Here is a 23,671-nt window from a genome sequence, read left to right on the forward strand (position 1 = left end):
AGGGGCTTGTGCATGCCAGTTAAGTGCTCTACCACTGCTTTACATCCCCAGGACTTTTTACTTTTATTTTGATACAGGTCTGGATAAGTTTCCCAGGCTGGCCTTGAACTTGCAATCCTCCTGCCTTAGTCTCTCAAGTCGCTGGAATTACAGGTGCTCTTTGTATTATTTCTTACACTAACATGTGAGTATATAATTTTCTCAAAATAAAAATTTTAATTTAAAAAGACATCTAGGGTTGGGGGTGTAGCTCAGTAGAGTGCATGCTTAGCATCCACAAAAGCCCCAACTCCCAAGAGTGGGTACAAATTGCATTCCTGCCATGTGCAGCAGCTCAGGAGGCTGAGGCAGGAGGATCAATAGTTCAAAGCCAGCCTCAGCAACTTAGCGAGACCCTAACTCAGTGAGACCCTGTCTCTAAATAAAGTATAAAATAAGGCTGGGGATGTAGCTTGGAGGTTAAGTTCCCCTGGGTTCGATCCCTGATATCAAAAGTTAAAAAAAAAAATGCCTTCCTTATGTATCTTGGTCAATCATTCAGCAGCTTTCCTGCCTCTCTTTTGCAGCAGGCAAAGCAGAGAGAATCAAGATTTATCAGTGTAGGATGGATTTTAATATTTTTCAAGCTTCATCAATTAGAGATATTGCCTACTGAGATGACTCTAGGGTCTTCCAGTCTCTCGTCTATTTAACATTATTATTATTTGTTAATGCTTCCAGGGGACTCATTCATCAGCTTCCAGGTTGTCCTGACAACCTAAGACTCGTATCCCCATTTGGTACTGAGAGAAACGGGAAAATGATTCGCTCAGGAGCCTCCGGAGGCAGGTCCCACAGTGCTTTCTTCTTCATTCATGAGCGGGCACCTGTATGCCGGGTTCAGAATCATTCTTCCTTTTCCTGATCATTAAGTTCCTCTCTATCTAGCATCTGTCACTTTAGGAATCACCAGCTTTTGAGAGCAGAAAAACACTTTTTTTTGCAGGGTGGGGGATAACCAGGGATTGAACTCGGGGGCACTTGAACTGAGCCCCACCCCCAGCCCTATTTCGTACTATTTAGAGACAGGGTCTCGATGAATTGCTTAGTGCCTCATTTTTGCTGAGGCTGGCTTTGAACTTCTGATCCTCCTGCCTCAGCCCCACCAGCTGCTGGGATGACAGGTGTGTGCCACCGAACCCAGATAAGGAAACACTCCTCAATCCAGCATCTTACTTGAACTTGATTCTCTTCATTTAGGGTCAGCTTGGACAGAGGCCAAGTTTTTTTTTTTTGAGGAGGGGGGGCCCACAGAGGGGTTATTATAGACTCAGGAAGAGCAAAGGAATGGGCTTTTCTCCTAGCAAAGGATTCTATAATGTTCCTACTATTGCTGAGACCAGCAGCTCTCGGCTGGCCACATTTGGGGCAGGTGTGGAGGGAGGTGGTGAGGTGGCATTGCTTTGGCTTTGGGTGTTTCCTGTGCAAGAATCATCTCCTTGAAACCCAGGGATAGTATGAGGAACTGAAACTGGCAGCTGGAAGGCAAAGTCCTTGGGATCCTTCTGTCTCAGCACATTTCACTGGTGGCGTTGTGGAGGGGGGATCGCTGTCATTGGAAATCTTCTAATTTTATCATCTAAAGAACTGAGAGAAAGGAATCAATATGTTTTAAACAACTGGTATGTGCTGGGTGTTTTGTCTGGCCTTAATTTATTGATTAAAAGCTTCTGGGAAGGCGGGCATGGTGGCACACACCTGTAATCCCAGTGGGTCAGGAGCCCGAGGCAGGAGATTCACGAGTTCAAAGCCAGCCTCAGCTTTGAGGGCTGGGGATGTGGCTCAGTGGTTGAGTGTCCCTGAGTTCAATCCCTGGTACGAAAAAAAAAAAAAAAAAAACAGATTCGCAGACTGCAGGTGTAACTCAGCGATAGAGCATTTGCCCAGTGTGCATGAGGCTCTGGGTTCTATCCACAAAATCCAAACCAAACAACCCCCCCACTGAGAACGCCTGGATCTTCAGAACCACTTCCTGAAGTAATCCTTGACATGATCCTCGCTGTGCAAATGAGAGAGAAGAGCTCAGAGAGGGAAAGTGACTCACCCTATATCCTCTGATGACTAAATTGAGCATGAATTTAAACCCAAGTCTGTCAAAATCCAAAGTCCACGGTTTTTCTTTTTCTGTCAAGCTGCCCCAGAGGCAGTTAGTCGTGTGTGTAATGACTAACTGGAGAAGAGGGCAGCCTCTGCAAATACAGGGTGTGATTCTACCTGGGTCAAGCCACGTGATCTCAGGTAATGTAACTTCTCTGAGCCTCTGTTTCTTCATCTTTATAGCTGGGGATTAAGAATTCTTTCTATGAAAAAAAATTCTTGAGGCTGGGATTGTGGCACAGCGGTAGAGTACTCACCTAGCACGTGCAAGGCCCCGGGTTCGATCCTGAGCACCACATTAAAAAAAAGAAAGAAAAAAAATTCTTTCCATGGTCACTGGGTTGTTGAGGGGATTTCAGATGGCTCCGCGTGTAAGGTGCTCAGATAGTGCCTGGCACATTTCAGTGATGGATAAATATTAGATATATCTGTTTCCCAAAGCCATGGTTCACAGTTCTATCTTAAAACCCTTTATCAATTCTCATTTTCCTCAGCTACTCAGAATCCACTGCTGTGGATCAATGCCCTGAAACATAGGAATTGTGCTGGGTGTGGTGGCACACGCCTGTAATCTCAGTGGCTTGGGAGGCTGAGACAGGAGGAATCCAAGTTCAAAACCAGACTCAGCAACTTGGCAAGACATTGTCTCAAAATAAAAAAAAAATAAAAAAGAAAAAGGGCTGACGATGTGACTCAGTGATTAAGTGTTCCCTGAGTTCAATCCTGGGTACCCCCCCAAAAAAAGGAATTATAAACTGGGTGCTGTGATGAATACTTGCAATCTCAGCAACCTGGACAGCTGAGGCAAGAGGATCATGGGTTCAAGGCCAGCCTGGGCAACTTAGTGAGGCCCTCTCTCAAAAATAAAAGGGGCTGGAGATGTAGCTCAGAGGTAGAGCACCCCTGGGTTCAATCCTCTGTACCAAGAAAAAAAAAATAAGAGTCATAATAACAACATTTTTTAAAAAAATTTTTTAGTTGTGGTTGGACACAACATCTTTATTTCACTTATTTATTTGTTTATTTTATGTGGTGCTGAGGATCAAACCCAGGGTCTCTAACGTGCGAGGCGAGTGCTCTACTGCTGGGCCACAACCCTAGCCCAATAACAGCATTTTTTAAAAAATATTTTTTAGCTGTAGATGAACACAATACATTTATTTTATTTATTTTCATGTGGTGCTGAGGATCAAACCCACACATGCTAGGCAAGTGCTCTACCACTGAGCCACAACCTCAGCCCCCATAACAGCATTTTTTTTTAAAGTATTCCCGTGCCAGTGAGTGCACCAAACACTTTACCACCTTTATGTCATTTAAATGAAGTGAGTAGCAAGTCTTGCTGTAGAAAAATTGCGCTGTCCCTCCTGTTAGCAGTGACTGCTCCAAGGCAAAATAACACTCATCTTTCCCTCCTGGTGAGTCACAGCAGTGGAGTGCAGCAGGTACCATCTGTTTATCACAAGCCAGGCTCTAGGTGCATTACTAACATGAGCTCATAGAACACAGAGCAGGGCTGTCATTATTCCCATTTCACAGACTAAGAAACTGAGCCTCAGAGAGTATAAGCAGTTCGCTGTGAAAGCTGTTTTGGATCAGGTGCACCTTGATTTACAGAACACTTTGCTTTCTCTTTTTGCATCCCTCTTTCCTTCCCTCCCACCCTCCCTTTTTCCTTCCACTAGTAATCTAACCAAGGCCCAACCAAGCACACAAGCTCCACCACTGAGCTACTTCTCCAAATTTCTGAGGCTGATGCTTAAAGCTGAAAAGCAGCCCCTGCCCCACCTCCCAAACTTCAGGAATTGCTAAGATTCCTTTCTCTGGGAAGCAAATAGCCCTCCCCCTCAGCAGGCCTGCTTTATCAGCTCCCCAGGTCCAGTTTCCCCACACTTGGTATTTCAGAAAAGAACTCTGGCTTTTGGTTGGACAACTTTATGCTAAAGATTAGGAAATTTCGGCCCAAACAGGTGACAGAGTTGCCACTCAGGCCAGAGATGGGACTGGAATCCCATCTCCTAGTAACTGGGCAGCAACTGGGGCTGCGCAGTTCTTCAGACACTTTCGCCAGGGAAAGGAGGGATGCCGGAGTTTCCTGCTCGTCACCTGCGAAACGGGGTGAATCACTGGCTCTCCTCGTGACAGTGCGGGGGCTAAGCGGGTGTGGCCAGCCAGGAGGGCCACCTAGGACTAGGCATGGGACAAGCACAGCAGGCCAAGGGCCGCAGCCGGCCGAGTCCTCGCGGAGGCGGAGGAGGGCGTGGAGGGTGCGGGGCGGGGCTTCGGGGCCAGAGGCGGGGACTCGGGAATTTGGGGCAGGGATTGCAGCAGAAGCCTCGGGTCGGCCGTGGGTGGGGCCGAGGATGCGGCAGAGGGATGACGCGACCCTGGGCGGGCTCCTGGAAGTCGGGGCGGGGGTTTAAATCGCCGACGGGCCACTCGGTAGCCGCGGGAGGGGACCGTGCTGCCGGAGCCCGGAGGCCGGCTGTGGGGCTTGATGGGCGTGGGTGGGGCTCAGAGTTCCAGTTTTGAGGGTCTCTGGGGAAATCGTTGAGGACCGGCCGCCACAGCCCGGCCGAGCCAAGCAGGTCAGTGGGCGGATCCTAGGAACCCCGCTCCAGGTTCTGAGGAGCACTGGGCGTGGCTCGGGGGGTGCCTGTGGGCGTGGCCCCCATCACTCAAGGGAGGGGTGCGTCTGGGCACCGCCTTCTGCGGCCCACCGCATCCATCGGCGCTACCAGAGGGGGCGCTGGGGAGGACGAGGCGTGGAACGCAGGGTGGGAAGCGGGCTTCCCCTCCCGGAAGTGGGCGTGGTGCGGCGCAGCTCTGCGGCCCTGGTTGGGCAAGGCGCGGCGCGGGGGCGGGGCCTGCGCGTGGCGGCAGGGGCGGTGGCGGCTGCCCTCGCCCCTCCCCCGCGCGGCGCTCAGTGCCAGGCGGGAGGCGGCAGCGGTTGGAGGCTTCGCCAGGCTTTGCAGCGGGGACTTCGGCGGCGGCGGCGGCGGCGGCGGCGGCGCCTCAGGCTCCTCGGCCCTGGTGAGCGGCGCGTGCCCGGCAGGACCGCTCGGGAGCGAGCGGGGCGGGCGGACCTGTCCTCTCAGCATGTGCCGGCGCCGGCTGACAGGAGCCGGCGGGGCGAGGGGCAGGGCCCGGTGGAGGGGAGAGGGCTGGGTGGCGCGCGGGGCGCGGGTCCTCGGGCGGTGTGCACGGGGTCAGGGCCAGGGGCTGCCGCGGGGGCCTTGGGATCCGCGGAGGGGGCTTGGGGACGGCCCAGTTGGCCTGAGGAGCGTGAGACGCGGCCCCGGTGGGCAGGAGGCTGCCCAGGGGAGGGCTTTAGGGGTTGGAAGCCCGGGGCAGGGTGAGGAACCGCGGGCCGACCGGACACTGCTGTCCGAGGGATGTTTCCCGGGTCGGGGGCCGGCGCCCGGTGGAGCGAGATGCGGGGTGGGAAGGGCGCTGAGCCCAGGGGCGCCAGGCCTGGGGGCGGGGCCTGAGCCACCCCTGGGAGCCAGTGGGTGGGGGTGGGCTGGGGCCAGCTCCCTCCGGGCTGGGGCGAGTCGGGCCCTGCGTGGGAGCGGCGACGGTGGCTCCCTGGCCTGGGGGTTGCCTGGCGTTGGGTGCGAGCCCCTTCGGGGCCCTGAAGGTCTGGGTTGGGGTCCCGGCAGGGCGGGGCCGGGTAATGGAGTACTGACGGTGGGGGTGGCTTAGGAAGGCATTGCACCGGGTCTCGGGAGCGGAGGGCTGGGACTGGGAGGGATGGGAAGAGGAGGGAGCTAGCAGAAACGCTACAGTGTCGGGGGTCTGGGCGCACTTGTGATTCAGAGGTGTGCTCTCTAATAGCGGGGCAGCTGGCGGGGGACCCAGGGAAAAGGAGCGAGGTGCAGGTGGGGCTCCGCTGCGCCGAAATGACTGAGGATGAGATCAGATGTTGAGGGTGGAAATGCAGGAACCGAGCTCTCCCGCCTGTCCCCCGGCGCACGCACACCAGCTCTTGGTCTCTCAGTGTACTGGGGGAGGGGGGGAAGTGGCAGGCTGCGGGGAGAGCCGAGAAGAAAGGGGCTTCCTCTTGGAGGGTGGTGCTGGCCCTGCCGTCCTTTTTTGGGAGTGTTCAAAGGGTTTTGATCGCTGGAAAAGGAAATGTAGGCTTTACTGCATCGTGGTTTAGAATCACATCCTATATTTGGCTTTAATGTAGGCTGCCCTTGTTTTGTGGTGTCTGAAGTGCTTGTTCTACATGTTGCAAACGTGGGATTCAGAGTGAGAAGCAAATTGCAAGTTGTTCATCTCCCTCGGAGTAACAAAGTACAGTGGCTTTTCCTTCCTATAAAGCATTTTATTTTTCCTATAAAACATTTGTAAAAGAATGGACAATAGTGCGAACTTATAAAGTCGTACTGGATGGCAAATATATTTACTTTTGAGAACAGTTGCCACAAAAATATTAGGCCCTTTTACCACAGCTTTCCTTCCTGGGATCACATTCTAAAGCAGTACTTATAGGTCTCTTAGTCACTCCATGTAATAACGCATCTCATTGTCCTTATCTGGCAGAACTCTCCTGACAATTAGACCTGCTAGGATAGACAGAAACATGATTAAATATAAGTACTTGTTTCCTACTGTCTTGTTGAGTTGTGAAAAAAACCTGTTTAGTATTAATTCTTTTTCTACATTCCCTGTAAAGCTGAAGAAATGGGTAAACTATTTCAGACTTGATTCTATCATTTCAGAAGGTTGATGTAAGAATTTTTTTTTTTTTTTTTTGGTGGGGGCTAGAAGGTGTTTCAAAGTCATGTTGACTAGGAAGCCTAATATTAAACATTGACCTGAGAGCTTGCTTTTTTTTAATTTTATTTTTATTTTTTAGTTGCCAGTGGATTTGTTATAGGTGGTGATAAGGATCGAACCCAGGGCCTCACACATGCCAGGCAAGCACCCTACCACTGAGCACAGCCCCAGTCCCTGAGAGCTTGCTTAAATAGAAAAAAAAGTGAAATAAAACTGAGAATTGTGTTGTATTGTGGCCTGAAAGTAGAGTGCCTTGTGGTAGGTGATAGGCTTGTATACTGAGGATCAAACAAAGATTTGGTGTGAAAATTAAGTACATACCTTTTAAAAAATTCTAGAGTGTGCCTTTTCTGTATTTTTCTTTTTTTGGTACTGGGAATTGAACTCAGGGCCACATCCCCAGCCCTATTTTGTAATTTTTTTAAAAACATTTGGTTTTTAGTTGTAGGTGGACACAATACCTTTATTTATTTTTGTGTGTTGCTGAGGATCAAACTCAGTGCCTCATGCATGTTAGGCAAACACTCTACCTCTGAGCCACAACCCCAGGCTCCCTATTTTGTATTTTGAGACAGGGTCTTACAGAGTTGCTTAGTATCTCACTTTTGCTGAGTCTGACTTTGAACTCAGGATCCTTCTGCCTCAGCCTCTGGCACCACTGGGAATACAGGCATGCCGCACATGGTCTTTATCTCTGTATTTTTTTTTTTTTTTAATTTTTAAATTTTCTTTTTTTTAGTTGTTGATAGTCCTTTATTTATTTTACATGGTGCTGAGAATCAAACCCAGTGCCTCACACATGCGAGGCAAGTGTGCTACCACTGAGCCGTAGCCCCAGCCCTCTATTTTTGATTACTTGTGGATGATACTCTGAAGCCTGATGAATTTTAATATGTCAGTGAAATATTACTGCACACAGTATTAAATCTTATATGATTGTTACTTTGCTTGCAGATTATGTTAATGAGCATTTATGTTTATTTATGTACAGTTTAGGATTAGATTCAGGGTCAATAATAGCATTTTTTAAATACTTGAATTTTTTTTAAAAAAAATTTTGTTTTAATTGTAGTTGGACACAATACCTTTATTTTATTTTTATGTGGTGCTGAGGATCGAATCCAGCGCCCTGTATGTGCTAGGCGAGCGTTCTACTGCTGAGCCACAGTCATAGCGCTCCCTCCACCCTGACACCCTCCCCGTACACTTTGATTTTTTGTGATACAAGTTTTATGTGTGACACACCTGTCACTTCTGGGATCCACTCCAACCATTAGGAAAGTCACTGTAATGTCTATGAGATGGAATGTTCAAAATAATAAATTATTAGTTATATAAGGGGGGAATGTGGAAGATTCAGTTTTTTATGATGCAGGATATTTATTTCTTTCCTTTTTTTTAGATGTTTATTTTTTAGTTTTAGGTGGACACAATATCTTTATTTTATTTATTTATATGTGGTGCTGAGGATCAAACCCAGGGCCTCAACATGTGCTAGGCGAGCACTCTACCACTGAGCCATAACCCAGCCCCATTCATTTCTTGATATTTTAATTTGTCACAAACTAGTACTATAGAAACATATTAATTGGACTCTTTTACTTTTGACTTCTTTTTCACGGGTAGGACAATAATAAATTTAAGTGCTACTTTCATATTCAGGGTACAAATCCATGTAATACATCCTTTTAAAATTGGTTTTCATTTGATGACTTTCCTGTTAGTCTATCTCTGAATTATGAAAACTCTTTTTGGGCGATGGTGTGTCTTTTTAAACTTAAGGTACTTTTTATGTATTAAAACATGGAATTCTTCATGAATATTTCAGTATGACCTAGTACCTAGAATGTTAAGTAATAGAATCTCTCCGGGTTTTCATTGCCCTAGTTTAGGTCCTTTAAAATGACTGAACAAGATTCTTTACTCCTTCCTTAGCACTTTGCATCTAATGCAAATTGCTTTTTTTTTTTTTAACAGCTTTATTAAGATATAGTTCATAAGCCATTTAAAGTATACGGTTCAACCTGGGCATGGTGGCAGACACCTGTAATCCTAGTGGCTCAAGAGGCTGAGGCAGGAGGATTGGGTGTTCAAAGCCAGCCTCAGCAACTTACTGAGGTCCTAAGCAACTCATGGAGACCCTGTCTCAAAATAAAATACAAAAAAAAGGCTGAGGATGTGGCTCAGGGGTTAAATGCCCCTGGGGTTCAATCTCCAGTACCCCCCAAAAGTCCATTTCAGTGGTATTTAGTATATTCACAGAATTGTGCAGCCATTAATCACCATAATTTTAGAACATTTTCATCACCTGAGAAAGAAACCCCATACCCAACAGCAGTCTCCTTCCACTGTTCTATCTTTTCACTCCCCATCTAGCAACCACTAACATACCTCCTGCAAGTTGCCTACTTGGGACAGGTCATGTAAGTAGAATCATTCCAATATTTGGTCTTTCATGTCTCATGTTTTTTTTTTTTTTTCCCCCCAGTGGTTAAGTGCTCCTGGGGATTGAACCCAGGAGCACTTAACCACTGATCCACAGCCCCAGCCCTTTTTAATATTTTATTTAGAGACAGGGTCTTGCTGATTTGCTTAGGGCCTCACTAAATTGCTGAGGCTGGCTTTGAACTCACCATCTTCCTGCCTGAGAACCACTCCCCCAGCTGCTGGGATTACAGACTGGTGCCTGTGTGCCAGGTTTATTTCTCACTTCTTTTATTTAGCATGTTTTTAATGCTTATGTATGTTTTAGTATGTGCAATTCTTGATTTTTTTTTTTTTTTGTCAAATAGTATTCCATTGTATGGATTTGCCATTTTTTTTATTTTTTTATTTTATTTTTTGTAGTTGTAGATGGACAGAATGCCTTTATTTAATTAATTTATTTATTTTTATTTTTTTTTTTTTATGTAGTGTTGAGGATCGAACCCAGTGCCTAAAGCATGCTAGGCAAGCACTCTGCTGCTGAGCTCCAGCTGCAGCCTTGGATACACCATTTTTGTTATTAATTCATCAATGGATGGGCATTTGGCTGTTTTCTTTTTTTGTCTATTATAATACTGATATGAACATTCATGTTCAAGTTTATTTGCTTGTTTACTTATTTTCTGGTTCTAGGAATTGAATCCAGAGACTATACCACTGAATCACACCCTGAGCCCTTATTTTTTTATTATTTAAAAAATTTTTTAACTTATTTTTGTATTGGGGATTGAACCCAGGAACACTTAAGCACTGAGCCACATCCATAGTCTTTTGTATTTTGTGACAGGTCTCACTAAGTTGCTTAAGACCTCAGCTTATTGAGTTGCTGGGATTATAGATGTGTGCCACTGCGCCTTCCTTATTTATTTTTTATTTCACAGTTTATATCTTTTTTCTTTTTTCCTTTTTTATCTCCTTTTATATCTTTTTTTCTTTTTTGGGGGTATTAGGGATTGAACCCAGGACCTTGTGTATGCTAGGCAAGCACTTTACCACTGATTTTCATCCCCAGTTGAAGTCTGCTAAATTAATCTGTAACAAGATATTTCACAAACTGTTTTACAACTTAAGTCTTTTGAATTTAATTTCATAAAAAATTAGGCTCATATTCATCCTGGCTAACCTAAAAACCCAGCCTTTATTTTTTATTTTATGACAGGGTCTTGTTTTGTTGCTGAGGGTCTCCTTAAGTTTTTAAGACTGGTCTTGAACTTGGGATCCTTCTGCCTCATCCTCCTTCCTGAGTTGCTGGAACTGTACCCAGCTCATGTACATGTTTCTGTGTGAATATCTGTTTTCATTTCTCTTGAGTACTGACCTAGGAGTAGTATTGCTGGATTATATGCTAGCTTTATTTAACCATTGGAGGAACAGCCACACTGGTTTCCAAAGCAGATGCATCGTTTGACATTTTCACTCATAGGTACCAATTTTTCCACATTATCACCAATACTTGGTATTTTCTGACTCTTTGATTCTAGCCGTCCCAGTGAGTCACTGTGGCCTTCCCCCCTCCCTGCCCTAACCTTTGGTGCTGGGGATTGAACTCAGGGATATTCTACCACTGAGCTACATCCCATAGCCCTTTTTTTTTAAATATTTATTTTTTAATTGTAGTTGGACACAATACCTTTCATTTTATTTATTTATTTTTATGTGGTGCTGAGGATCGAACCCACGGCCTTGCACATGCTAGGCGAGCACTCTACTGCTGAGCCACAACCCCAGACCCTTCTTATTCTTACTTTGAGATAGGGTTGGGGCCATCACTTGTGGTGCTCCTGTCTCAGTCTTCTGAGTCGCTGGGATTATTGGTGTGTGCCACTGTGTCTGGCTTTTTCCATATTTTTTATTGGTGTATTATAATTATACATAATAGTGGGATTCATTGTTGCATATTTATACAGGCAAGTGATGTAACAATATAATTTTTCCCTTTCTCTCCCCTCCTCCTGGTTTCTTTCTTCTAATTTACTGTTCTCCTTTCTATTATCATGAGATTCCTCCCGATTTTTTTTTTCCTTTTTCTTCTCTAGTTTCCACATATGTGAGAAAATTCATCTGATCCTTGAGTTTCTGAATATGTCTTATTTCACTTAATATATATGGCTGAATAGACCTCCATTATGTGTATACCATATTTTCTTTATCCATCTGTCCATTGATGGACATTGGACTGGTTCCATAATCTGGCTATTGTGAATTGTGCTGACTTTAATTCTTTAAGATAAATATCAAGAGGTATAGCTGAGTCATAGGGTGGTTCCCTTCCTAGTCTTTGAGGAACCTCCATTCTGATCTCCATAGTGGTTGTACTAACTTATGGTCCCACCAATGTGTAAAGTTCCCTTTTCTCCACATTCTCTCCAACATTTGTTGTTGTTTGTGTTATTTTTATTTTATTTTTTGTACTAGGGACTATACCCAGAGGTGTTTTACCACTGAGTCACATCCCTAAACCTTTTTTTTTTTTTTAATTTTTAATTTTTGAGACTGGGTCGCACTAAGTTGCTTAGGAGCTTGCTAAATTGCTGAAGCTGGCCTTGAACCTATGATCCCTCTGCCTCAACTTTCCAAGTCTCCGGGATTATAGGTGTGTACCACCATGCTTGGCTATTTGTATTTTCTTTTTTTTTTTTTTAAAGAGAGAGAGAGAGAGAGAGAGAAAGAGATGAGAGAGAGAATTTTAATATTTATTTTTTAGTTTTCGGTGGACACAACATCTTTGTATGTGGTGCTGAGGATCGAACCCAGGCTACACGCATGCCATGCGAGCGTGCTACCGCTTGAGCCACATCCCCAGCCCCCTATGTGTATTTTTGATGGCTGCAATTCTGACTGAAGTGAGATGAAATGTCAGTGTAGTTTCCCTCCCCCCCCCCCAGTCCTTTCTTTATTTTTTATTTTGAGATAGGATCTTGCTAAATTCTTAGGGTCTCCCTAAGTTTCCAAGGCTAGCTTTGAACTTGTGATCCTCCTATCTCACCCTCTGGAGCTGCCAGGAGCTGCTGGGATTACACGTGTGTGCCACTGTGCCTGGCCTATATATTCTGATTATTAATCCTTTGTCAGAAGAGTAATTAACAAATATTTTTCTCCCATTTGTTAAGTTCTCCCTTCATATTCTTAATTGGGGTTTTTTTTTTTTGATTGTGCAAAATCTTTTTATTTTGATGCCATCCCATTTATTAATTCTTGGTATTATTTCTTAAGCTTGAGGAGTCCTCATGAGGAAATCATTGCCTGTGTCTTTATGTTGGAGTGTTGACTATATTTTTTTCTAGGAATTTCAGTGTTTCTGGTCTGGTTCATTTTGAGTTGACTTTTGTGCAGGGTGACAGATAGGGATCTCGTCTCATTCTTTTACATATGGAAAACCAGTTGTTCCAGCACCATCTGTTAAAAAGAGTGTCTTTTCTCCAACATATGTTTTTGGCTCCTTTGTCAAGGATCAGATGACTGTAGATGTGTGGGTTTATCTCTGTGTTTTCTGTTCTGTTCTATTGGTCTATATGTCTGTTTTTATGCCATTTTCATGTAGTTTTTGTTACTGGTTCTCTGGTATAATTTGAGTTAGGTATTGTGAAGCTTCCAGCATTCCTGTTTTTGCTTGGAGTTGCTTTGGCTATTCTGGGTCCTTTATTTTTCCAAATAACTTTTAGGACTATTTTTCTAGTTCTGTGAAGAATGTCATTGGTATTTTGATGGTGATTGCATTGAATCTATATATTGGGTTTTGTAATATGACCATTTTAACAATAGTAATTGCCTGTCCATGAACATGAGACGTTTTTCCGTCTTCTAGTATTTTCTTCAAATTCTTTCTTTAGTGTTCTATAATTTTCATTGGAGAGGTCTTTTACCTCTAGTTAAATTTATTTGTAGATTTTTTTTTGATTGTCTTCCTTGTTTTTCAGAGAGTTCATTATTGGTATATAGGAAAGCTATTCATTTTTTTTTGAATTTTTAATATTTATTTTTTAGTTCTTGGCAGACACAATGTCTTTGTTTGTATGTGGTGCTGAGGATCGAACCTGGGCCGCACGCATGCCAGGTGAGCGCGCTACCGCTTGAGCCACATCCCCAGCCCAGCTATTCATTTTGTATGTTGATTTTTTTATTCTGTTATTGTGGTTTTGATATAAATGTTTCACTGAATGATGCCAGTGGTATTAAGCATCATTTCATGTGATTAATGGATATTTGTATATCTCCTTTGGAGAAATTTCTATTCAGATGCTTTGCCTATTTGTTAATGAATTGTGTTTTTATTATAATAAGAGTTGTTTACATATTCTAAGTTCCTCTTCAGAATTATGATTTGCAAAATTTTCATTTTGTGAGTTTTTTTCACTTTCTTGGTAGTGTCCACTGAAGCACAAACATTCAAAATTTTCATAATGCCCAACTTATAAATAATGGAGTCTTATTAGTTAGAAATTACCTAGACCTCAAATCATAACCTCATTAATATTCTGATTATACAAATTAAAAGCCAAATGTGAAAGTGCTAGGAAAAGATTTGACTTAGTTAAGATATGCTATAGATCAAAAAGAGTTCAGTGGGAACGTGTCATTTGCCCATTCAAATCTAGTCTCCCCTACTCCATTGCCCATGGAATAAAGTTAGACTTCCTAATATGACTGTAAATCAAGGCAGTTTCTGAAGTCAGCTTGCTTGGCCTCTTACTATTCTCCTTTCTAAGTCGTCTTCATTGTCACTCCCTGAACTGTCTTAGCTTTTAAATCTGTGATGTACTTCACCCTTTCTGAATCCTTCTGTCCTCTGGGATCCATGTGGTGAGGTTTTCATCCTGGAAAACTTCCTTGTCCACACAGGCAGACATTGTCCCTGCCCCCAGGTATCGCACAGTTATCATGCTGTCTTCTACAAGGAACTGGAACTGATTTTGAGCTTATAGTTGGAAAGCTGTCTTTCCAAAGGAGGCAAGAGGCAGGAGAGAGACTGACACGTGGAAGGCTGACTGAGATTCTGTGGTTCATAGCGTGTCAGCAATGCCTGCTGGACATTTTGAGTGGATGATTATTTTTTTGAAGTTAACAGGAAAGATCCTAAGGTCAGTGGGTCTCTCTGATGTTAACATCTTTATTACTTATGTTAAAATAACATGAAGAGTAGGGAGAATTTTCCTTTGCTTTTCTGGCAGTTAAGTTTGTCTCTTAACTGAAAACATGCTCAGAAGTAAAACTGATTAAAATATTTTTGTGAGGCTAGACTATTTTTGTTCAGGTTTTTTCCTCTAAAGAACAATAAGGACTGGCATATAACCTTCCCAGTAAGGCAGATGGCCATGGAACACATTTAGTTTGGTATGATTTAGCCTTACTAAGTGCATATAGGCCAGCCTTGAGGGTATGGGTCAATCAGTACCAAAACTACCTGTGTGCTCATGAGAAGCCATGTAAATTGAATTTGAAAAGGAATTACTTTATTCTTTTGTTCATGTTCTCTACCTTTCCTGGAAGCACCTGGCTTGAGTTAGTATTCTTTAGTTATATTTCGTGTTCTTTCATTCATCTTTAAAACATTAATTAAAAATATTTAGGGCTGGGGTTGTGGCTCAGTGGTAGAGTGCTTGCCAACTAGCTTGTGTAATGCACTGGGTTAGAGTCTCAGCACCACCTATAAATAAGTAAAATAAAAGTCCATTGACAACTAAAAAAAATAAAAAGAAAAATATTTCACTTAGGTGCATTCTACTGTCATGTATAACTAATTAAAGCAAATAAAAAATTAAAAATTACAAATAAAAAATATATGTTTCACTTAGTATCTTTCCGAGAATTAGAGAAATGAGTTGGCCATTTTGGGGTACGTTTTCTTGTTTTGTGCTCATTAAAGTGGCAGGGTAGTAAAGAAGACAAGCAAAACCATTTCCTTATTTCTTTTTTTCATTAGGCTCAGTGACATGGGTGCATTACAGTTTCTTTTTCTTTTTTTTAAAGAGGGGGGGGAGAGAGAGAGAGAGAGAATTTTAATATTTATTTTTTAGTTATCGGCGGACACAACATCTTTGTTTGTACGTGGTGCTGAGGATCGAACCCGGGCCGCACGCATGCCAGGTGAGCGCGCTACCGCTTGAGCCACATCCCCAGCCCACATTACAGTTTCTTGCTTTAAGGGAGGATGTGAGGTATAGGCCTTCAGAGCGTTGGGCTGTTTCGCGTTGGGCTGCATCTCTTACTATCTGTGACTATAGTTACCTCGCCTCCCTTTCTTCTTGTGTGGTATGGAGGTGCTGATACCTACCTTGTAGGGCCATTGTCATCATTAAAAAAGGGAAAATATGTAAAGTGCCTAATACAAAGTAGATACTAAATACATTCCTGTTCCTCAATCTGCCCCACCCCCCACCCCCAAATGCTGCTGATTGAATCCAGGGCCTTGACATATAGGCAAGCCCTGGACCACTGTCCTATACTCCATTGCCCTGGTCTTCACTCTCTTTTTTTTTTTTTTGGTATTGGGGATTGAACTCAGGGGCACACTTGACCATTGAGCTATATCCCCAGCCCTATTTTATATTTTATTTAGAGAAAGGGTGTCACTGAGTTGTTTATCTGCCTTGCTTTTGCTGAAGCTGGCTTTGAACTTGTGATCCTCCTGCCTCAGGTCCCTGAGCTATCGGGATTATAGACATGTGCACTGCCCTGCTGGTCCTCACTCTTAAATATTTGTTAAGGAATGGAATTGTGGAGAATCAAATAGGAGAAGTTTAATGTTTTATTTCTGATGTTAAGCTGTTAAGGTGTGAATTCCCCTCCCACCTGAAAATTTAGACTTTGAATCAAAGTTGAATCACTGAAGAGGGGGGGAAAATGTCTAATTTTAGGTGGGTAAAGTAGTGATAAAAATGAAGCAGTGTTTCTACGTCTGTCTGAATTGGAAATGTCTATTCAAAACATCTTCCCTTATTCAGGCCTTGTGCTTGCATTCATCCCGCCTGCCTGCCTGTCCATCTAGTTTAAGGAAAGAGGTTTAATTACTGGCAGAAGTTTGATCTTTTTAGAGTTTGGAAGGAGATTGCACAGCTGTCTAGATGTGTTTATCTGGTTATAAAGTGACTGGCAGTTTATTGTGAGAAAGTGTAACATTCTGTGTGGGAAGCCCCCATAGTTCCATGAGATGTTAAATTAGGCCAGTCATTTGCATCTTAAATTAATAATAAAAACAGGTTCCTTTTGTTTGCTGTGGTAATGAGAAATGAGGTCAAAATAATGAAATGATCAGATTGAGAGAGAAACTGGATTATAAATGGAAGCCAGGAGGCTTATATATTGTGTGATTTAAAGCAGTAATTTCATAATACACATTTATTTTTCCCTTTGTCATGTAATTATCTAATTTTTTAAAATTACAAATAATGGATTATATTTAGCACCAGTATCTCACAATCTCACCACTTTTTAAAAGAATGTATCTTTTTAAGGAAACTTGGGAGATTATTTCTCAGGTCCAGAAGTCCTCATTCTTAGCTGCTTGTGAGGATCAGCTGTGGGCCTTTGTGAGGACAGCTGCCAGGGCTTGGGCTTGAGGTCCCTAGTGACTCTGACTCACAGCCAGAGAAGGGAATGCTGTGCTGGTTGACTCCTGGTTTTACAGACAGGGGTCTATGGTTACAGGAGTTTGACAGACTTGCCCAAGATTGGAAACCAAATTGTCCCTTCCTTCCTCACCCCTCAGTCTCCTTCCATATTAACATGAATTCATTTCCCTTATTGGTAGGATGGATTTGTTGGATAGTGTGGAGTTTACAAAAATTTTTTTATTTTTTCATTTTTACAATGTGACTCAGTCATGCCTTTAGTCTTTGACCCAGTGTCACAGTTCTATTCTGTTCTCTTAACCTTTTGCCATGGTCTCTTGCCAGACTTGAGACTACTTACAGGGCTTATTTTTTTTATTTCTTCATCACAGTTGGTAGCAAATATCTGTAATATTTTGACCCACTTTTTTAGGTTGCACATATATTAAGCTATGAAGAGGGTTCTAGGTTTTCAAAAGGATTTTTAGGTGTATTTTTGAGAAACTTAAATATAGGGAATCTCTTGGATAAGCCTTTGGCAGACTTGATTTCCTAGTAATATAAGGTTCCTTGCTAGTACTTATGTAATTTTGCAGGGGGCTGCAGGGGATGGCGTCTTGCTGTGTTGCCCAGTCTGGTACGGAACTCCTGGGCTCAAGCAATCCTTTAGCCTCAGCCTCCCAAGTAGCTGGGACTATAGGTCATGCCACCGTTCCTGGTGTTTTTTTTTTTTTTTAAAGATAGAGTGAGAGAGTGAGGGAGAGAGAGAGAGAGAGAGAGAGAAAGAATTTTTAATATTTATTTTTTAGTTTTCGGCGGACACAACATCTTTGTATGTGGTGCTGAGGATCGAACCCGGGCCGCATGCATGCCAGGCGAGCACGCTACCGCTTGAGCCACATCCCCAGCCCCGTTCCTGGTGTTTTAATAAAATACTATTAACTATTTTTTATTTCCTCGGTCTTATAATTTGACCATTAATAAGCAGTGATTATAAGGATTTCTCTTGGGTGTTTCAGAGGCCAATTAATGTTGCAAAGGTACCTTTGTTTTGTATCTTGTCAGGAAATTCTGCATTAGGTTAACTGTATATGAAAATGCTAAGTTTGAACAGGAACAATACAAGCAAGTCCAATACTGAAATTACAAAGATTTTTTTTTTTTGTACCAGGAATTCAACTCAGAGGAGCATAACCACTGAGCCATATCCTCAGCCTTTTAAAAAATATTTTATTTAGAGACGGGTCTCACTGAGTTGCTTAGTGCCTTGCTAAATTGCTGAGGCTGGCTTTGAACTCGGAATCCTCCTGCCTCAGCTTCCTGAGCTGCTGGGATAATAGGTGTGCCCCACGGCGCCTAGCTAAAATGACACAGATGTTAACAAGCATGAAGATAACCATTTAGGATTAGCAGAATTGATCATTGTTTCACAGTATGGTGGTTCTATTTCTGGGGAACCAGGATAGACTGCAAGTCTGGTCACATGGTAGTTTGTAAGAGTCTTTCTTGCCCCATTATGGAATTGAGCATGGGTCTCACATGCCAACAACTGCTAAGGTCTTAATCCTGGATGAAAAAAAGCTATAGTTTTATAGTTTCCTGAGAAGCCATAGTAGTCACACATGAGGAGGAAGGAAGTGTTGGAGAGTGAAGCCTTTAGGGTGTATTTTCCACTCTTGGTATGCTTGACAAAATTCACAAGTACTCCCTCCATATAACAAATGTTTAATCACCATTATTTGCTTATTTCACATGAAAGATACTTAAATTCCTTTTCATAAGGGTCAAGCATTCTTTCCTAGTTAAAGATTCGAATTCCTTTCATTCTTAGGAACTTAAAGAATCAAGACTAACTTCTTAATGTGAAAGCTCACATGCTGTCTGAGTGGTGACTGAGGAACACATGTTAACTTGAGCTGTCATCTCTTTTAAGCAGAGGGATTTATTAGGAGACGAGTCACTTTACAAGCTAGATGGTGAATTAGCTTTGTGGTTAGTAGTATCTTTAGCTTAACATTGTCATCCTAGTTTTTCTTGGCAAACGAGAGAGAGACTAGAGCCAGTGAGGGCTGACCACAGCTCTTTGGGGTGATTTTAATAAGATAGTGTTGTCTATTTTAGAAGTAGAGTAACTGTCCTTTAGGCTCCCTCTTATGTGGGCTACTACTGCTTTATAGTGCTACTGCAGGAAAAGGTAAATTGGAAGCCTTTTTCCCCTTCCCAAGATGCCAGTTTAATTTTATGCAGTGTAGAGATGTCTTGAATCGATGGGCTGAACTACGTTGTCAGGTGAAACTAATGGTCTTTTGTTCCTGCAAAGGGTAGCTGCCTTGTGTGGTTCTCTGAAAGTGAATGACTGAGATCCCAGACGCAGTGTATTTTAAAGGCAGTGTATACATTCAGTCCCCAACTCGGGACTGGATTGTGTTCCAGAGACTAACTCAGTTATTTGGAACACACATGGTGTTTTTTTGTATAGATTCAGCATTATAAGTGTGGGCTCCCAGCCTAGACTGAAAGAATCTGTTTAACTAACAGAACAGCTTTTAAATTGTTTTTGGTGATAGTGGAGTTCTAGATCTTGAGCTTGAGCTGAGAGTCTTGTTAAAGAGAAGTAAGGAACCTTGTTCCACCCCCAAATGGCATGCATCCCTGCCTGTAGGCCAGGCAGTATTCAGAGGCTTCATGTGAACTTGTATTCTTTCATTTCTATTTTTGAAGCTCCTTCTCCCTGGGTCTGACTGATTTTTAAGTGGTTGTATCCAAGCGAATGACTCAAATTCATTTCCACTAATGTATTCATAGATGATCACAGTTATTACTAGATGATCACAGCTGTATAATATTAGGACAGTGGGCTTCGTGTGGTTTCACTCATATCTTTAACTCTTTTAGAGGTACAATATTAATATTTTTTAAAAGGGCTTCCTCACTGATGAAGTGTCTCTCTGAACCTTTTGTAGTTAGTCAGTATAACAAGGTTTCAAGGGGAGAGTTGAGGAAAGGCGTGTCTGGTCAGGCCAAGCTCAGGCAGGATACTGGAATCAGGAAGAAGCCCTGACTGCTTTTGAAAAATTCTTCTAGTTAACCTCTGAAAGAGTGATGAATCTGTACCTAGCATGCACAAGCTCTAGATTTGATCCCTCTATACACACACACACACATATTATATATATATATATATATATATATATATATATATATATATATATATATATATATATATAATTAAAGAAGTGAATCTGATAAAGTTTTTAGCACAATTCTCCCCCCCCCTTTTTTTTTTTCATTTGGGAACCATGGCTTGAAAGGCAAATTGGCTTGTTTCTGTGACCTTTGGAAAGTGGATCAAGGTAAGGTGGAGATTGTAAGTTAGATCAGCTTACAGTGGCCCTGGTCTCTTTGTATTGTTCTTTTATCAACTCTTACCCAAAAGTCACTTTTGTCAAACCATCAAACCATTAGGAAATAAATAAATTAATAATAATAATAATAATAATAATAATAATAATATCTCTTGTTATTGCCTCTGTGAAGAGTTTGGATTACTTGGCTTCCAATAATTCTTTTTTTGAATTTTGAAGGTTTTCAGTTCTGGGGATTGAACCTAGGGGTGCTCTACCACTGACCTCATCCCCGGGTATTTTCATTTGATTGTTTTTTTCTTAGTATAATATTCCTGCTTATATGTGTCAGAACTCATACTGAACAACAGAGTTCTGGGTTGCAAAAGAGGATTTATTTTTTGAACTTGTCTATGTGAGTCTTTGTCCATTTGATTTTGAGACAGAGTCTCACTGAATTGCCCAGGATGCCTTAGCTTCACTAAAGTTTGCAAGCTTAATGTTTTGCTTTACATTTATTTATTTATTTATTTATTTATTTTTGTGGTATTAGGGATAGAATCCAGGACCCGTACATGTGAGGCAAGTGCTCTACCAGTGAGCTACATCATTATCTCCTTTTATTTTATTTTATTATATTTTGAGGTATAGTCTTGCTAAGCGCCAAGGACTGACCTCATTAGCTGTCCTCCTGCTTCAGCCTTCCTAGTAGCTGGGTTATAGGCTTGTGATACTGCATCCAGCTTGATTTACTTAAAGAATGTGTTAAAGGTCGGAAAATATATGACAAGCTTCCTCTAGCCATCAGTTCTTTTTTTTTTGTGGTGTTGGGGTCTGAATCTAGATCCTTGTGTGTGCTAGGCAGACACTTTGCTGCTGAGCTACATGCCTGACCCCATGGATAGCTCTTTGATGCTGATTTCTTTGGTATGGACTGAGTCCTGTTGGAATCCAGGGGACAGGTGTTGGAGAGTCATTGTTTGTAGGATCTGAGAGCACACCTTATGGTGTGCCTAATAGTACCTGGCTGACTTAGAATAGGCGTAATTGGGAAAGAACATTGCAAGATGAGTGGGCAGGAAGGCCCAGGCTATGGAATGTTGTGATAATAGGATATACAGTTATGGGATATGTTTGAGTAAGGTGTAAATATAGTTTGGATATGGAGTTAACAGCGGTAGATAGAATTGTTGATGATTTCTATGTCAGTACTAATTAGTTTTTGGATTAAATGAGTAGAAATTAACAATAAGTGAAGTGTGAATAGTTATTTTCTAGTTTGTGAGTGTGAATACCAGTACTGCTATGTTTTATGTTCCTTAAAGTCAAAGGTATCTTTTATTTATTTATTTATTTTTTAAATATTTTTTTGTTTTAGGTGGACACAATATCTTTATTTTTATATGGTGCTGAGGATCGAACCCAGTGCCTCAAGCATGCCAGGGCAGTGTGCTACCACTTGAGCCATATCCCCAGCCCCAGATATCTTTTTTTTTTAATGTTTATTTTTTAGTTGTAGTTGGACACAATGCCTTTATTTATTTATTTTTATGTGGCGCTGAGGATCGAACCCAGGGCCCCCCGCTCGTGCTAGATGAGCTCTCTACTGCTGAGCTATAGCCCCAGCCCAAAGATATCTTTATATATATATTTTTTTGTGCTTCCAGTTCCTAGCATCCTACCTGGTGCACAGTTGGTGCTCAATAAATGTTAGTTGAATAATTAAATTTCACTTTTGCATGCTATACTTGTTATAGAGACTATCAATGTTCCTATTTTTGTAGAAGGTAAAATGAATAAAGAAGTAATTTTCTGTGGGTGTAGAAGGAATATTAATTATAAACGTTTATTAAATTATGACAAAAAATACTTTAAAAAAAGATATACGTACATATACACACAAACACTTTGTTAACATATTTAAAAATGACAATTACAATTAAATTTTTTTTTTAGTTGTAGTTGTACACAATACCTTTATTTTTATTTATTTTTATGTGGTGCTACGATCAAACCCAGTGCCTGGCACATGCTAGGCGAGTGCTCTACCGCTCAGCCCCAGCCCCAGCTCGTACGTATATTTTATTTGTTTTTGCAATGCTGGAGATTGACCCTAGTTTATTTGTATGTGGTTCTGAGAATGGAACCCAGGGCCTCACGCATGCGAGCAAGTGCTCTGCCACTGAGCCCCAGCCCCAGCCCCCCAGCCTTTTTTTTTTGGTGCTGGGGATTGAACCCATGGCCTTGTGCTTGCGAGACAAGTACTCTACCAAGTGAGCTACACCTCCAGCGCCCCCCAGCCCTTTTTAATAATTTTTATATTGTGTTGTCGTGGGCCTTGCTGCGTTGCTGAGGCTGGCTGTAAACTTGTGGTCTTTTTGCCTCAGCCTCCCAACTTGCTTGGTTACAACTCTGAGCCACTGTGCCCAACTTTTTAAACATTTTGAGGCAGGGTTTTGTTAAGTTGCTGAGACTGGCCAGTGGCATGGCCTCTGACGTGCCTCAGCCTCCTGATTGCTGGGACTATAGGTATATGCCACCACGCCAAACTGTAGTTCTGTGTTTGAGAAACTGCCATTTTTCAAAGCAGCTGCATCATTTTACATTCCCACTAATGATGTTAAAGTGTTCTAATTTTTTTATATTCTTTCCACCCTTGTTATTTTCTGTCTTTTGATTTTCACCATTCTGGTGGTGTGAAGTGGTTCCTCATTGCGGTTTTGATTTTTGTATTTGAAATGACTAGTGATGACTTTTATTTTCACATGCTTATTGAACATTTGTATATCTTCTTTGTCGAAATGTGCTACCACACCAGTCTTCCAGGATACCTTAATTTATTGAAACATTCTAATGAAAAGCACAGTGACTATACATTTTGGTGCTTTATTGCAAATTTACTTATAGTGGCAGCGTGGGGTTCTTTTGTCCCTGTTTTGTAGCACTGGTTAGCAAGTTTGACTTTAAAAAGAATTTTTTTAAAAATTTGTTTTAATTAGTTACACGTGACAGTACAATGACCTTGACATATCATATATTTGAATCACATGGGATACAGTGTCTCATTTTTCTGAGTATACAGGTTGCAGAATGACTGGTCATGCATTCATATATATACACACAGTAATAATAATGTCTGTTTCATTCTACTATCCTTCCTATCTCCCCAACCCCTCCCCTCCCCTCCCATCACTTCTCTCTACCTAATCTAGGGTAGCGCTATTCTTTTTTTTTTTCCCCCTCACATCTTTATACGTATATTTTGTATAACAATGAGGGTCTCCTTCCACCATCCATGCAATTCTCTTTCTCCCTCCCACCCCTCTTCCCTATGTAGAGGTAATCTTCTTCCCATGTTCTTCCTCTCTTCCCCAT

The 23,671-nt window shown here is 42.2% G+C and overlaps 1 protein-coding gene and 1 pseudogene across 4 annotated transcripts in view; one reads left to right on the forward strand and one right to left on the reverse strand.

The window, feature by feature from the left end:
• Nucleotides 1-4,632: 4,632 nt before the first annotated feature.
• Coro1c (coronin 1C) overlaps nucleotides 4,633-23,671 on the forward strand; it is a 79,865-nt gene continuing 60,826 nt past the window's right edge. Inside the window, exon 1 of one of the 4 annotated variants that reach the window (XM_027923382.2) lies at nucleotides 4,633-4,724. Coding sequence is in view for 1 of the 4 variants with exons in the window: in XM_071617332.1 (XP_071473433.1) it covers nucleotides 15,483-15,489 (7 nt within the window). In the remaining 3 variants the exon portion in view is untranslated. Of the gene's footprint in view, nucleotides 4,725-5,057; nucleotides 5,170-5,692; nucleotides 5,777-15,433; nucleotides 15,490-23,671 lie in introns of those variants that run through there. The other 3 variants (XM_027923381.2, XM_071617333.1, XM_071617332.1) reach the window with 3 other exon arrangements.
• On the reverse strand, nucleotides 20,625-20,759 carry LOC114081915 (small nucleolar RNA SNORA40; annotated as a pseudogene).

Source organism: Marmota flaviventris, chromosome 1 (genome assembly GCF_047511675.1).
Source record: "Marmota flaviventris isolate mMarFla1 chromosome 1, mMarFla1.hap1, whole genome shotgun sequence".
NCBI classification, from domain to species: domain Eukaryota; kingdom Metazoa; phylum Chordata; class Mammalia; order Rodentia; family Sciuridae; genus Marmota; species Marmota flaviventris.